Genomic DNA, 14,718 nt, shown 5'->3' with positions numbered 1-14,718 from the left:
AAAAAAAAACCATTTTAATGTCACTATGAGGATGGAGAAATGACACATTTGTTTTCAACTTATTTTCTTCCACATGTTTATGACTTTTCCCTTTCCCCAAATCCCATCTTCTCCCCCCTTTAACAAAAGAATTAACCTACTAATATCCCTAATGCAACTGTTTCTAAAAATTCCCCTTGGTTATTGGTAGCAGATACTGTGACAGCTATAATAGTGATGACCAGTATCCTCTAGAAGTATCTCTGGCATTCTTACTATTCACTTGGATTTTTTAAATTGAGTCACTTCGATTTTGTAGTTGGCTAAAAAGTACTTCTTTACCAAATTTTTAGTGCAAGCCACCTTCTGGAAATTTTCTTTAACACTCACCATTCCTTTGCAGCCTCGATAAAGCACCCTTCCCATAATATCCTTTGCATCTTCCCAGTCGTGCCACTTATAAGCTTATATCATCTCTAGCCTCTTACAGGCCTGTCTTCCACCATTAATCCATGAGCAACTCAAGAGCTCTGGATGGTGTCTTATTAATTTTTTTATTCAAATCACTTAGCATGAACCTGACATAGAGTAGGTCCTCAATGAATGTGTGTGTAAGTAAATCAAACTCTGTAGGAAACTGGTTGAGCATTAAGGGCACAGAATGATGACACAGGAATCTGATCATTCTCACTAGATACTTTCTCTGATCCCATCATCAGAGAGCTTGAGTTACGTTAGCCCTTTAGACATAATTATTTTTATCCTTTTATTATTATTCACAAATCATCCCTGATTAGATTTTTCCAGATTCAACCAGATAACACTAAGCGGCTTGTAAGCTATCACATTTCACTGTGTTGTCGGGTTTGGACTTAATGACAGAACTGAGGAACAGCAAGTACCAATATCAGTTTTCTCAGAACTTCCTCCTGGGGGCTGAGAGAGGAATATAATGCCTCCTGGGGTTTTAGAAGGAAGACTGTGGAGCTGCATCTTGTCCTCCACAGACTGGCTTTCTTTGAGGTTGTCTCAACAGCAAATCTTGGGTGTAGTAGTTTTAATAGCACTGCAGAGAGCCATAAACAGGAATTATAGGCATCACAGAATTAAAAACATGCAGTGTGGAATTAAAATTAGAAAGTGACTTTTTTTTTTTTTTAACCTTGTCCAAGAAACAGTAGCTTAGCAGTGCATTCATCAGAATACCACTTCTGCCATCTGGTGGCCTTGACTAACACTTACCAGACAACGGCCTTGCTCGGCAGATGCCGCAGTGAGCTTCCCTGGAGGTTCTCTATTTGGACAGCTGGAAGATCCTGGCTTCCACCAGGACTGAGTAGATAATGAAGCCCAGACAAGTAAAGCTGTGGTGGCAGCAGCGCTGTGCTCTTTTTGGGGGTGAGGCTCTAAGGAGAGAGCTGGGAGGACTGAGATCAGAACCTAGAAATTGACTGCTTTCAAGATCTGCCCAGTAGCAAACCCCTCAGCAAAGCCTACTGAGGCCCCAGCCTTGTGCTAAACCTAGGATTCAGAGAGCAATAACTAACATCTGGTCCCTGTGCACAGGGAATGCCTGTCTGGTGAAGGAGACAGACAAGTAACCAGGTAATTTCAGCACAGTGCTATGGGCACTCAGAGGAGAGGCACTAATCATGCCATGGAGCTTCAGAGAAGGCTTCCCAGAGCAAGTTACACCTCATTGGATTTTGAATTATTTAGAATCTGATTCCTCTTTCTTTCCCCTTTTTCTTGGCAATTCTTTATACTCAGAGCCAATAATGGCTTTAAGTGATGCCATTGTTTATGTTTGTAAGACAGGGAGAGAGATTACTAAGTGGCTATAAAGAGATATTTATATTTTCTTTCAAGTTTCAGGGCTGAGGTCTAAGTTCCACTGGTCTAAAGGAATAAGGACCAAAAGTCTACTGCAGTTTTAGACTCTAGCAGATGAATGTCGTCCCCACCACACCGCCAGAAAAAAATATTATTAGGGAGCTATTAATCTAGCCTGCCTCCTCCCAGCCTAGGGCAAATGAAAGAGAGATTTAAGAAACCGTAGGAAGGGAGCAACTAAATGGGAAATTGAATTGATGTCTCCCTCCCGACCCCCTTCCTCCAACCTTTTCCTAACCAGTGACACCTGTATTCTACTCCTCATTATGAATTTTAAAAATGTAACTTTTTCCTTGTGCTGCCCATTTAGAAAAGCCCACTGTTTGCTTGCAGAGAAAAAAGAGGGTGGCACTGGAGGTAGACACTTTAACAAGGAAGACATTTATCTCAAAAGGGATTTCTGCTAAACACTGGCTGTGGCAGCAGTTTAGCACAGACTACCTATATGGTGACTGTGTATCTGGGTTAGACGAGGAGGCCCCAGGCATGAGCGTGGGCTGGATTTGCAGGCAGGGTGGCCTTTACTGTGGCCAGTGTGTTGGGCAGGGTGTGCTTTGTAGCTCACTGAAACACCCAGAAAGCTAAACTGTGCTCTTGGGTTCTCAGTGATTCTTGTTGTGAAGTCAGGACCACTTTATCCCACAAACAGAAATCTCTTGGCTCTCCTCAGAGGTAGCTTTATCCCTAAATCATCTGATTTAGGGATAAAGCTGTCATCATTGGGTTTCCTTTACTTTCTCAAGGAGCCTAGGATTTCAAAGCCCTCTGAGTGTTAGGCATGACAGAGCTTAGATGGCTGCAATGGTGCGCTGGTCACAGGCTCTCTAGAAAAGAAAACATAGATAAATAGATAGATGGTAAGAAGATAAAAGCCCTGATGTGTAACACCCACTAATTTCTGTGATGTAAATACCCCCACCGTGGCCAATTTCAAGCTACCACTGGCCTGCAAAATTCCTGACCACGCAGCAGCCCGCAGCCCTGAGCCAGTGTGAGCTGACTCCACCACCCACTGGATGGCTGTGAGCCTTTGTTCCTGCCACTCCCCAAGAGGCTCTGGCATGCCTGTGCCTATGATCCACTCCAGCATCAGTGTCAGCAAAGCTTCCACCATTACTCTAGACTTCTTTTTTTTTTTTTGCTCATGTTGTTTTGAAATGAAGCACGTTGAAAATACACTGCTTTTTCCAAACTCAGAGCGAGCCATCTCACTATGAGATGGACCCACTAAAATATAAGTGCCCATTTACATATTATTGTGAAGTGAAAGTTTAGTTTGAAACCATTCCGAAAATCTTATTTGGTATACAGATGAGCTAGATTAGGAAAAACTCACTTTTTTCTAGCCTTTTGCTCACCCTCCCAAGGGGGAAAGAGAAATGGAAAATGCCAAGGATGTTTCTGTATCATTACTTTCTCTGCCCCCAGAACACCGGAGCCGGAGTGACCGCCGGGAGCAGAGAGCTGCTGTCCCCCTTTCCGTAGCAGCTCCTCCACTGCCAGCCTATCCCCCAGCTCACAGCCAGAGGAGGCGCGAAGTTAAGGACCGGCACTTCTTAACGGTGAGCTTGGTGGCCATCCCGCAGCCCTGGCCTTGCTCATCGGGAAGCATGAGTGGGTCTTGGGAGTCCATTTCCTTCCTCCTAGTGGAGGAGGCTGGGCCACCTAAGAGAACAAGTCATGGGCATTTGAGAGCAACTGGATTTTTCCCCCCCTTTCATTCATGCGTCTTTTGGGGAATAGAGTGGGAATACAGAGGTTTTGTTTTGTTTTGTTTTGTTTTAGTTAACTGGTTGTACAGTGCAGCAAAGCAATAATAATTAAGGACTCTGAAATCAGGGGGAAAATTTTGCTTCAAACACTCATTTTTCTGCATACAAGCTGAAAGATTTAGGGCAGGTTACTTCTTTGTCCTCAGTCCCCTCATCTGTAATATGGGGATATCAATAGCACCTAGCTCATACAGTTTGAGGGGTAAATGAGATAAGGCATGGAAATAATGTAGCAACGTGCCTGGCACGGACTTAGACCTCAATAAATGTTCACTGTTACTGGTCAGGTGATGGTGTAGATGACTCGGTGGGGTGGGTTGGGAAAAAAAACTTACATGATGTGAAAAATCACCACTTGAAGATGAGCCATGTCATCCTTTTATGCTTCCCCTTTCTATAAGGAAGGCTAGTGCTGCGGGGTAACCAGTTACCCGAGTGTCCTCATCAGCTGGTGATTTCAGCTTTGCCTGGGTGGGTGTGCCTGTAACTCAGCCCAAGCCCCCACGTATGACTCACAGATGAAGCTGAGCCCAGCTCACAACACCTACAAACATCATCACTACAAGTGTGCTTTCTAAGGCCTTGGTGGGGATAGGTGAGCATTTTGTGCCTCTGAGGAGGGCATCACTGAAGTGAGGGGCTATGATTTCTGTGACCAAATCAGCCCATATGGCTAGATCCCTGCTCCCTTGTCATTACAGTTTGAGGCCCAAAGTCTAAAGAAGTTACGAGTGTGGGTCCAAGTACTTGAAATTAAGTTTCTATGTATAGTAATAAACCCTGCACCCTTATGGCTTTTACAATATGCAAAACAGATGCAAAATATCTGGACTGCAGGATGCCAAACATCCAGCTAAGAACAGACTTCATCTAAATGAATCTGCATGTTATTACACAGCCAGATAAAACAGTGAGTGATATTGACCAATACATAGATATTTTTCTTACTTGTGGCTGCACCATGGGCTCCATGCTCTTCAGGCTCATCGAGTCTCCTCTGTGCCGTGTCACACTCAACTATGTTGCTGCAGTCCCAGGGATAAGAAAGGAAGGTGAGAGCCTCTTAGGGCTTTCTAGGTCTTTATATAGAATAGTTACACATGCTAGTAATTTGTCATAAAAGCTCCTGCTCAACAAAAGTTTTATTAAGCTCAAATCTGCTTGCTAAAGCATTTGCTTTTAATGAGGCATTTTCTGCATAAAAATGCTAAAAATATTTTTCCATTCATTATAACATGTTTTTGTGGCTCATTAAGTTGTTTTTTTCAGGGGGGCGGGTGGGAGAGAATAATGTTGAGCATTTACAGAAATGATATAAAAATAACACCATTTGTCATAATCTGCATAATTTTTAATAATACCTAAATACCAAAGTAAGGCTATAGGAAAAAGCCTAAAATAACAATGAGGGTGCTTCATTTACCCAACAAACATCAATAAGAGGAGGAGTCTAGAGCACACTTATGTAAACCAGAAAGTGTACCCATCTCAAATGATAATACTTAAGATCTCCCCAATTACTTTAGAAATACTGTTTCATTTATTTGATTAAGTTTGGGTCACCAAGTTCACGGGAAGATTTTCCATTCAAGTTATATCCCTCAGACCTGGAGGTGACTCTGAATAGAACACAATTCTATGCATTAAGCTTACAAGGGCCGTATATTGCTGCCAGAGAAAAGGCTGCATGTACAGGGACAGAAAATTTGCAACCATACTGCTGGATATTTTCTTAAGACAGCGACAGAAAAAAGCATTCATAATGAGATTCTGATACACAATCTTCCACAACTCTGCAAACTGTCATACTGTAGTTTGGTCATTAAGGGTACAGACTGTGAAGTCAAACTGCCTGGATTTGAATATCAGCTCTACCATTTATTAGCTGTGTGACCCTGAACACGTTAATCATTTCAGTGTCTCAGGGATAATAGTGATAGTACCTCATAAGTTTGAAACAAAGACTGAATGTGTTAATACATGTAAATAGTACCTAATGCATAATAAGCACTCAATATGTATGAGTCATTATCATCATCAATCAAGTTCATGAAGTATCAGTGATATAGTAATAAGATTATGGGTCTAACTAGGTTTAACTCCCAGCTCTACAATTTCTTTGGTTGCGTGATTTTGAAAAAGTTTTATCTTTGAGTCCCAGTTTATCTGTGAAATGGGGATAACTTCAATTTTACAAGGTTGTTAAGAAGATTTAAAACAGGCTTATGTAAATACAATTAAATCGTGTGTGTATGAAAAAGTGCCTAGTATAGTGCCTAAAACACACAAATTTCTGAATCTATATTCATAATCACTTATAATCAAACTCTTACCATCAAATGAAAAGCCTATAACATACTCACATATAAGACTAGAGAAAGTATAAGTTGTTACACTCTTTCTAGAGGGCAATTTCCCAATATTTATCAAACTATAAGATACAAATTATGCTAAGTGAAATAAGTCAGACAAATACCATGATTTCACTTGTATGTGGACTCTAAAAACCAAAACAAATGAGCGAACAAAAGCAGAAAGAGACCCAAAAATACAGAGAACGAACTGATGGTTGCCAGAGGGGAGGGGAAGAGGAGATGGGCAAAATGGGTGAAGGGCAGTGGGAGATACAGGCTTCCAGTCATGGAATGAATAAGTCATGGGGATAAAAGGTACAGCATAGGGACTATAGTCAATGGTACTGTAATAGCCTTGTATGGTGACAGATGGGAGCTACACTTGTGGTGAGCACAACATACTGTAGCATAGATTTGTCACATCACTGTTGTACACCTGAAACTGATGTAACACTGTGTCTCAATTCTACTTCAATAAAAAATGTGGCCAAAAAAAAAAAACAACTTACAAGATGGGGCGCCTGGCTGGCTCAGTTGGTGAAGCGTGCATCTCTCAGTTTCAGGGTTGTGGTCGTTTGAGCCTCACATTGGGTGTAGAGATTACTTAAAAAAATAAAATCTTTACCAAAAAAAAAAAAACCCTATAAGATATTCATACCCTTTGATCCAGCAATTCTATGTCTAGGAATTTATCCCAAGGCAATGCAAAGATTTAGTCACTAGGATGTTCACTGAACTAGGAAAAATAGTTACAAATATCTTAAATATCCAACAGTAGGTACTTAAATCGGATATATTCATAGGATAGACTACAGTATCAAAAATAGTGTTACTAAAGAATATTCAATGACATGGAAAATGTATATATTTTATCATCAGAGATTTTTAAGTAGTGTATAAAATTGTGTATGGTATGAGCTCAAAAATATCTATGAGTGTATATGTGAGTGTATATACATACATGCATTGGAAAAAAGGCTGGAAGGCTATATACCTGTGGTTCCCAAACTGCAGTGAAATCCTAAGGGTGCATTGGTATATTTTGAATTTTCAAGAGGTACAGTGTCCTCTGTTTATATCTGGTGATGGCTCCAAAGTAGCCTCATAGCTCTTGCAAGTGGAAAGAGGGGATGCTTGATTTCTTGACATGTAATTTAAATCACAAGTTCTCCAAGAGGAACACAAAGGAAACTGACCAGCCAATTTAGCTTAAAACCCAGTGTCAGCTGAAAATTCAAGGTCTCTCTCACAATTTTAAAGTCCATCTGGGAATCTTCCTCCTTCAAGGGTAGCAAAGGAGATGATCTCAGGCCCAGATGGTTTTCCAGAGGAATTCTAAACCTCCCAAGTCCAGATAATCCCAATGCTCTATAAATTGTTTCAGAGCATTGAAAATAAAACAGAACTTCCCCATTTCTTTTATGAACATTTTATGAAGGTTTGACACCTAAACCTGATAAAGAATGGAAGGGAGGGAGGGGAAGGGAATATAGACCAATATCACTCAGGATATTAATGCGGAAATAATAAATGTGAGCAAACAATACCACATTTAAGAAATTAATATACCATGACTAAATGGGATTTATTCTAGGAATAGAAGGTTGGTTCAATATTAAGAAATCGATTAGTATCATATACCATATTTAAAGGAAAAAAAAACCCATATGATTATCTCTGTAGACGCCAGAGAGGCCTTAAATAAAATTCAACACCTATTCTTTATAAAAAGACTTGAGAAAATAGGAATTGAGTGGTACTTCATTAACATGATAAAATATACATATCTTAGTTCTAAAGCCAGTTTCTTAAAAGGGGAAATACTAGAGGCATTTCCACTAAAATCAGGAACAAGGCAAAGAGGCTCACTATCTCTGCTACTAATTAATATTATACTAGAGAGATTAATCAATGCAATTGGACAAAATAAATCAATTACAGGCATAAGATTTGGTAAGGAAGAAGTAAAGCTATATCTAGTTGCAGATGATATGATACTATAGGATTTTCCTGGTAGAGAATCAATGATAAAACTAAAACACTAAAAGAATTCAGTAAGGTAGCAGAATACATACACACAAAAATCAATAGCCTTCATTTACGCAAATGATAGCCAATTAAAAGACCTAGTAGTAGAGAAAACTCCACTTACAGCAATAACAAAAAGATTAAATACTTAGGAATTAATTTACCAGAATGTGCAAAACCTGTATGAGAAAAACTATAAAGCTTTCCTAAAAAACACAAAATTAGAATTTCTCAAATGTAAGGATGTCCCCTATTCTTGGAAAGAATGATTCAGCATTATAAGTAGGTAAGTTCTAAGTTGATTTATAAATTTAACACAACCTCAGTGAAAAAATACCAATAAGCTTTCTTTTAAATGGAGTTAGACCCATTGATACTAAAGTTTTTATGGAAAAACAAACATACAAGAACAGCCAGGAAAACATTGACAAAGGAAACCAATAAGGGGTAAGTACCTCTACCAGGCATTAAAATATCTTTAAAGCCTTTATAATTACAATAGTGTGGTACTAATATATGAATAGAAAAATATACCAGTAGAAAAAAAAAATATGCCACTAGAAAAGAATACAAAGTCCAGAAATCAACCTGAATATATATGAAAACATAATCTATGATAAAGGCAGTATCCCTAAACACTGAGGCAAAAGATGGGAATTTTTTAAATGATGTTGGAACAATTGGGTAGCCACTTGGTAAAAGAAAAAAATTCATCAGAGTTTCTCAACCTTGGCATTACTGACATTTTGAGTCCGATAATTCTTTGCAGTGGGGGCTGTCCTGTGCACTGTGCTATGTTTAGCAGCATGCTTGGCCCCTACCCAAGAGATGCGAGGAGCACTCTTCCCCCTAGTTTTTTTTTTTTTTTTTGACAACCCAAAATGTCTCCAGACACTGCCCCAAATGTCCCCTGGGGAGACAAAATTGCCCCTGGTTGAGAACCATGATTAGATCCATACGTCACACCAAACACAAGATTGAGCTCCTAATGGATCAGGGACCTAAACATAAAAAATGAAACCATACAAGTACTAGAGGAAAATAGGGGTGAATTATTCTTTAACCTCAGTCTATGAAAAGGCTTTCTAACTCTGACTCAAAATACAGAGGCAGTAAAAGATAAGATTGATAAATCTGAACAGTAAATATTTTTGTATGCTCAAACACCATAAAGTCAAAAGATAAGCAAGAATCGGCAGAAAATATGTGCAATATATACCACAAAGGACTAATATCACTAAGTAGATAAATACCTCTTCAAAATTGAGGGACAAAGAAAGGAACAAAAACCTGGTAGAAAAATGGGGGAAAAGCCTTGAACAGACAATCCAGAAAACACATAACAATGTTGCTTAAACTTAAGAAAAACTGTTCAAACTCACTCATAATTAGAGAAATGCAAACAACATTTATGTTGAGAAATCATTTATCACCTAATTAGACTGGCAAAAATTAAACAATATGACAACATAATCTGGTGAAACTGGGGGGACACAGGCACTCACAAACATTGCTAGTGAGAATGCAAACTTGGTACAACCTATCTGGAGGGGAATTTGGCAATATCTAACAAAACTACGTATACACTTACTTTTCGCCCTAGCAATCCCACTAAACATACACCTCCATTAATACAAAAAGATTAATCATTGCAGTGTTGCTTAAAATCACAAGATATTATAAACAACCAAAAGCCTATATGTAGATGGATATATTTATGAGATATTTATCTATGAGTGATATTAGCCCTTTTTCTGTGGCACATGTGCCTGTATTGATGGAAGGAACTACAGGACATCCACACAATGGAGTACTATGCAGCTGTAAAAAAAAAATATGATGAAGATCTTTATGAACTAATAAGGAGTGATTTCCAGGACATATTCTTAAGTGAAAAAAGCAAAGCCCATGGTTCCAGCACAAGATGGCAATGTAGGAAAGCCCTGAACTGACCTCCTCCATGGAACACACCAAATTGCACCTATTAATAGAACAGTTCCTCCTGAATAAGAACTGAGGACTGACTGAACAGCTTCTGAGCAACCAAAGATGGAGAGAACAGCAAGAGAGATAGAGTAACAAAGGAAACCCCTACACTCACACTGTGAACAGCAGTGGGGAGGGATAGTCCGGAGAAACTGGGAACAGATCCCTCTGTCCTTGGGCACAGAAAAAAAAAGTCACAGTTTTAAAGAGCAAGTAGCATATAAAGGACACAACACTAGAACTCTGCCAAGCAGTGGAGGTGTGGGAATGTTCTCCAGGTCAGAGCAGCTGGAGAACGACACAGTTTATGTTCCCACGTCACCTTAAAGGCCTAGCATGGAGCAGGGTCCAGACTCCATAGCAGGTGGGTCTGCTCCTCACAGGGAGTTTGCAACTTCAGCAAGCCAAGGGTCCATAAGCCCATACCAGCCTCAGTTGTGCCAAAGCACAGAAAAAAAAAAAAAAAGCCAAGTTTACAAGGGCCAAATAGCCGTGGGAACACTCTCTTCCCCTCCACCTTAAAAGCCCAGACAGGAACAGGAGCTAGATGCTGTAAGTGGTGGGTCTGGATGCCATAACTGGCAGGTCTGGTCATCACCAGGAGCTTTTGACCTCAGCAAGCCCAGGGTCTGCAAGACCACACCAACCTTGGTCACAATGGGACACAGAAAAAAAAAAAAAGCCATAGTTTAAAAGGGCAGAAGAACAGCTGGGATGCTCTCTCCCCCCCACCCTAAAAGCCCATACCAGAACAGGGTTTGGCTCACAGTGAGCTTACAACTTCAGCTAGCCTAGAATCCACAAGCCCACAACTACCCTGTGGTGCTGGGGCACAGAAAATAAGCCATGTTTTTGTTTTTAATTGAAAAAATTATTTTATTTTTAAATTTGTCTTGTTTGGTTTTTATTTTTGTTTTTTTTCTTTTCCTCTTTTAAAAAAATGTTTTCTTTAATTTTATTTTTTTCTTCTTTCTATAAAAAGCCACAGTTTAGGGGTGCCTAGGTGGCTCAGTCGTTAAGCGTCTGCCTTCGGCTCAGGTCATGATCCCAGCGTCCTGGGATCGAGCCCCACATCAGGCTCCCTGCTCCTCAGGAAGCTTGCTTCTCCCTCTCCCACTCCCCCTGCTTGTGTTCCCTCTCTCGCTGTCTCTCTCTGTCAAATAAATAAATAAAACCTTTTTTAAAAAAGCCACAGTTTTAAAAGAGTAACTAACACATACAGCCACAGTTCCAGCCAGCCAGCAAAAGTCACCAAACACACACAGTCTACAGAGAGGACAACATTCACAAGACCACTCCTTCAAGTTTAGGAGAAGTAGCTTTTCTGCCTAATCCGTAGAAACACCAAAAGTTGAGCAAAATGGGGAGAGAGAGGAATATGATCCAAAAGAGAGAAAAAGATAAAAACCTCCGAAAAAAGACCTAAATGAAACAGAGATAAAGATGCCTAATAAAGAATTTAAAATAATGATAAAGATAATCAGTGGGCTGGAGAAAAAAGTGGAAGAATTCAATAAGCCCTTCAATAAAGGGATAGAAAATACTAAAAAGAATCCATCAGAGTTAAAGAATACAACTGAAATAAAAAATACTGTATAGAGTCAATAGTAGATTAGAGGATGCACAAGAATGTATCAGCACTCTGGAAGACAGCATAATGGAAAGCACACAAACTGAACAGCAAAAAGAGAAAAGAATTTTTTTAAAAAAGATTTTATTTATTTACCTGAGAGACAGAGAGAGAGCACAAACTGGGGGGGGGGGAGGAGTAGAGGGAGAGGGAGAAGCAGACTCCCCGCTGAGCAGGGAGCCCAAGGTGGGGCTCGATCCCAGGACCCTGGGAACATGACCTGAGCTGTAGGCAGACGCTTAACCAACTGAGCTACCCATGCGCCCCAAGAAAAGAATTTTTTTTTTAATGAGGCTAGATTAAGAGATCTCTTGGACAATATCAAGTGAACATTCACGATATAGGGGTCCCAAAAGAAGAGAGAAAGGTGTAGAAAACTTATTTGAAGAAATAATAACTGAAAACTTCCCTAACCTAGGGAAGGAAACAGATATCCACGTCCAAGAAGCACAGAATTCCAAACACGATGAACCCAAGAGTTCCACACCATGGCACACAATAATTAAAATGTGAAAGTTAAAGAGAGAATTTTAAAAGCAGCAAGAGAGAAACAAAAAGTTACCTACAAGGGAAAACCTATAAGGCTGTCAGCTGATTTCTCAGCAGATACTTTGCAGGCCAAAAGGGAGTCCATGATATATTTAAAGTTCTTGAAAGGAAAAAAACCTGCAACCAAGAATACTTTACTGGCAAGGTTACCATTCAGATTTGAAGGTGAGTTAAAGTTTCCCAGACAAATGAAAGATAAAGGAGTTTATCACCACTAAATGAGTCTCACAAGAAATGTTAAAGGGACTTCTTTAAGTGGAAAAGAAATAGCTATAATTAGACATAAAAATTATGAATAGAAAAATGTAAAATATGATAAAATACATTAAGCGTGGAGAAGGGAGTAAAAAGGGAAGAGAAATTAAGGTTTCTTTTCTTTTCCTGTTTTTATTAGACTGTATTTGAACTTAAATGACCAAACCTCATGATAACCACAAACCCAAAACCTATGATAGATATACAAAAAATAGAAAGAAAGCCAAACATAACACTATAGAACCTCATCAAACACAAAGAGAGCAAGAGAAGAAGGAACAAAGAACTACAAAAACAACTAGAGAACAAATTTAAAAATGGCAATAAGTACATACCTATCAATAATTACTTTAAATGTAAATGGCCTAAATTTTGCAATCAAAAGATGTAGGGTGGCAGAATAGATTAAAAAAGACCCATGTAGATTTCCAGGAAAGATGGTGGAATAGGAGGATCCTGGGCTCGTCTGTCCCACACACACAACTAGAAAACACCCACATCAGTGTAAATAAACCGGAAAACAACTAGAAGATTGACAGAACATTCTCTCCCAGCTAAATGTAGAGAAGAGGCCACATCAAAGAGGATAGGAAGGGCTGAGTTGCAGTGTGGAGCCAAACAAACCAGCAGGACTGTCCACAGGAGGGAGGGATGCTGCAAGCACAAAGAAGGGAGAGGAGAGAACCCTGCACCAGGCACCCCAGGCACGGGGACTGCACTGCAAAAATGAATCCCCATAACATATGGCTTTGAAGGCCAGAGGGGCCTGGCTTTGCAAGTTTTTACAATCAGTAGGGCTTAACACCTGGAACTTTAAAAATCAGCAGCTTCAGTCCTGCAGGAGCTGAGAAGGTCATGGGGAACTGAGTTCCCACCCTTAAAGAGGCAGCATAACAAACAGCCCCACTGAGATACAGCACAGAAGCAATAGTTCGAAAATTGCCTGATATATACTGGAAGGAGATTTATTTACTAATTTCAAAGCATGTGCTGGAGGGGCAGGGAACTTGGGAGACTTCTCCAAGAACAAAATAGTTGGTGGGTGCCCTTTCCCTCCCCTGCCCCCCACCTAGATACATGGATACCTGCAGGAACAACCACAGCACAACACTCTCCAACTAGCTTGCTAACAGCTTGCGTCTGGCCCCCATGCTCTTCTGCGGATCTGTCCCCTCCAATCCAGCAGGATTCCACAGGAGTTTTCCTGGGCACCTGCAGCTCCCCACCCACAGCAGACTGGCTCAAACATCGCTGGCACCACACACCTGGCCCCTGCATTCTCCCTATAGACATGCCCCTTCCAATATGCCCTTGGCCAGAGCCCATCCAAAGCAGTGCCAAAGCCTGGCTGTGTGCAAGCAGCCCCAACAGGAGCCAGCACCACTCCAAAGTGACTCCTGGGGAAAATAACCACACACACCAGTATGACTGTGGCCCCAGCAATGGGCTGGGGGCAGACATCAGGTCTGACTGCAGGCCCTGCCCACCAAGGAAATCTTCTCAGGGCACAATACAGGGAAAGTAACCAGCAGTTTGATGCTACCACAGCTCTGGCAAAAGCCTGATCTAACTCAACTTAAGCCCAAGTGGCCCCAGACTGGCCCACTAACAATATAGTAACCAAACCCTGCCTACAACAGGCAAAAAGAGCCATTGGAGACAAGTGGACTGAAGGCAAATACAGCACAGCCACAACAGTAGGACACATGCAACATATATAGGAGACCACCCCTGAAGTGCCAGGTTCTGGTGAACAGGGAATGTTGCACTGCAGGGCACTATAGGACCTCTTCTTCATAAGGCCACTACTTTCAAGAGCAGGACACATGGCTGACTTTCCTATCATGGAAAAACAAAACACAGAGAGTTAGACAAAATGAGAAGACCCAGGAATACATCCTGAATGAAAGAAAAGGACAAAACTGAAGCAAGAGAGCTAAACAAAACAGAGATAAGTAATATGCCTGATACAGAATTTAAAGTAATTGTCATAAAGATTCTCACTGGACTTGAGTAAAGAGTGGAGGACCTCAGTGAGACCCTCAACAAAGAGATAGAAAACATAAAAAAGAACCAATCATAAATGAAGAACTCAATAACTGAAATAAAAAATACGCTAGACAGAATAAATGGTAGACTAGAGAAAGCAGAACAGATCAGTGACCTGGAGGACAGAGTAATGGAAAGCAATCAAGCGGAATAGTAGAGAGAAAAAAGAATAAAAACTGAAAATAGATTAAGGGAACTGAGGGACACCATCAAGCCTAGGAAT

General features: G+C 40.4%; 1 protein-coding gene and 1 long non-coding RNA gene across 4 annotated transcripts in view; one reads left to right on the top strand and one right to left on the bottom strand.

Moving 5' to 3' along the window:
• NHS (NHS actin remodeling regulator) overlaps nt 1-14,718 on the top strand; it is a 344,262-nt gene that overhangs the window by 294,197 nt on the left and 35,347 nt on the right. For all 3 annotated transcript variants that reach the window (XM_088028512.1, XM_088028511.1, XM_088028513.1), the window contains exon 3: nt 3,301-3,434. In XM_088028512.1, coding sequence (XP_087884638.1) covers nt 3,301-3,434 — 134 coding nt within the window. The remainder of the gene's footprint in view (nt 1-3,300; nt 3,435-14,718) is intronic.
• The window catches only part of LOC148163136 (uncharacterized), a 28,629-nt gene continuing 16,081 nt past the window's right edge, over nt 2,171-14,718 (bottom strand). The window contains exons 2-3 of the long non-coding RNA XR_015769410.1: nt 4,593-4,669; nt 2,171-2,696 (exon numbers count right to left, since the gene is read on the bottom strand). This is a non-coding gene — a long non-coding RNA (uncharacterized LOC148163136). The remainder of the gene's footprint in view (nt 2,697-4,592; nt 4,670-14,718) is intronic.

The sequence above is a fragment of the Eumetopias jubatus genome, unplaced genomic scaffold (assembly GCF_037043125.1).
Source record: "Eumetopias jubatus isolate StellerSeaLion01/CBP00866 unplaced genomic scaffold, mEumJub1_p1.0 scaffold_11, whole genome shotgun sequence".
In the NCBI taxonomy this organism is placed as follows: Eukaryota; Metazoa; Chordata; class Mammalia; order Carnivora; family Otariidae; genus Eumetopias; species Eumetopias jubatus.
This window is presented reverse-complemented; position numbering and strand designations above follow the sequence as displayed.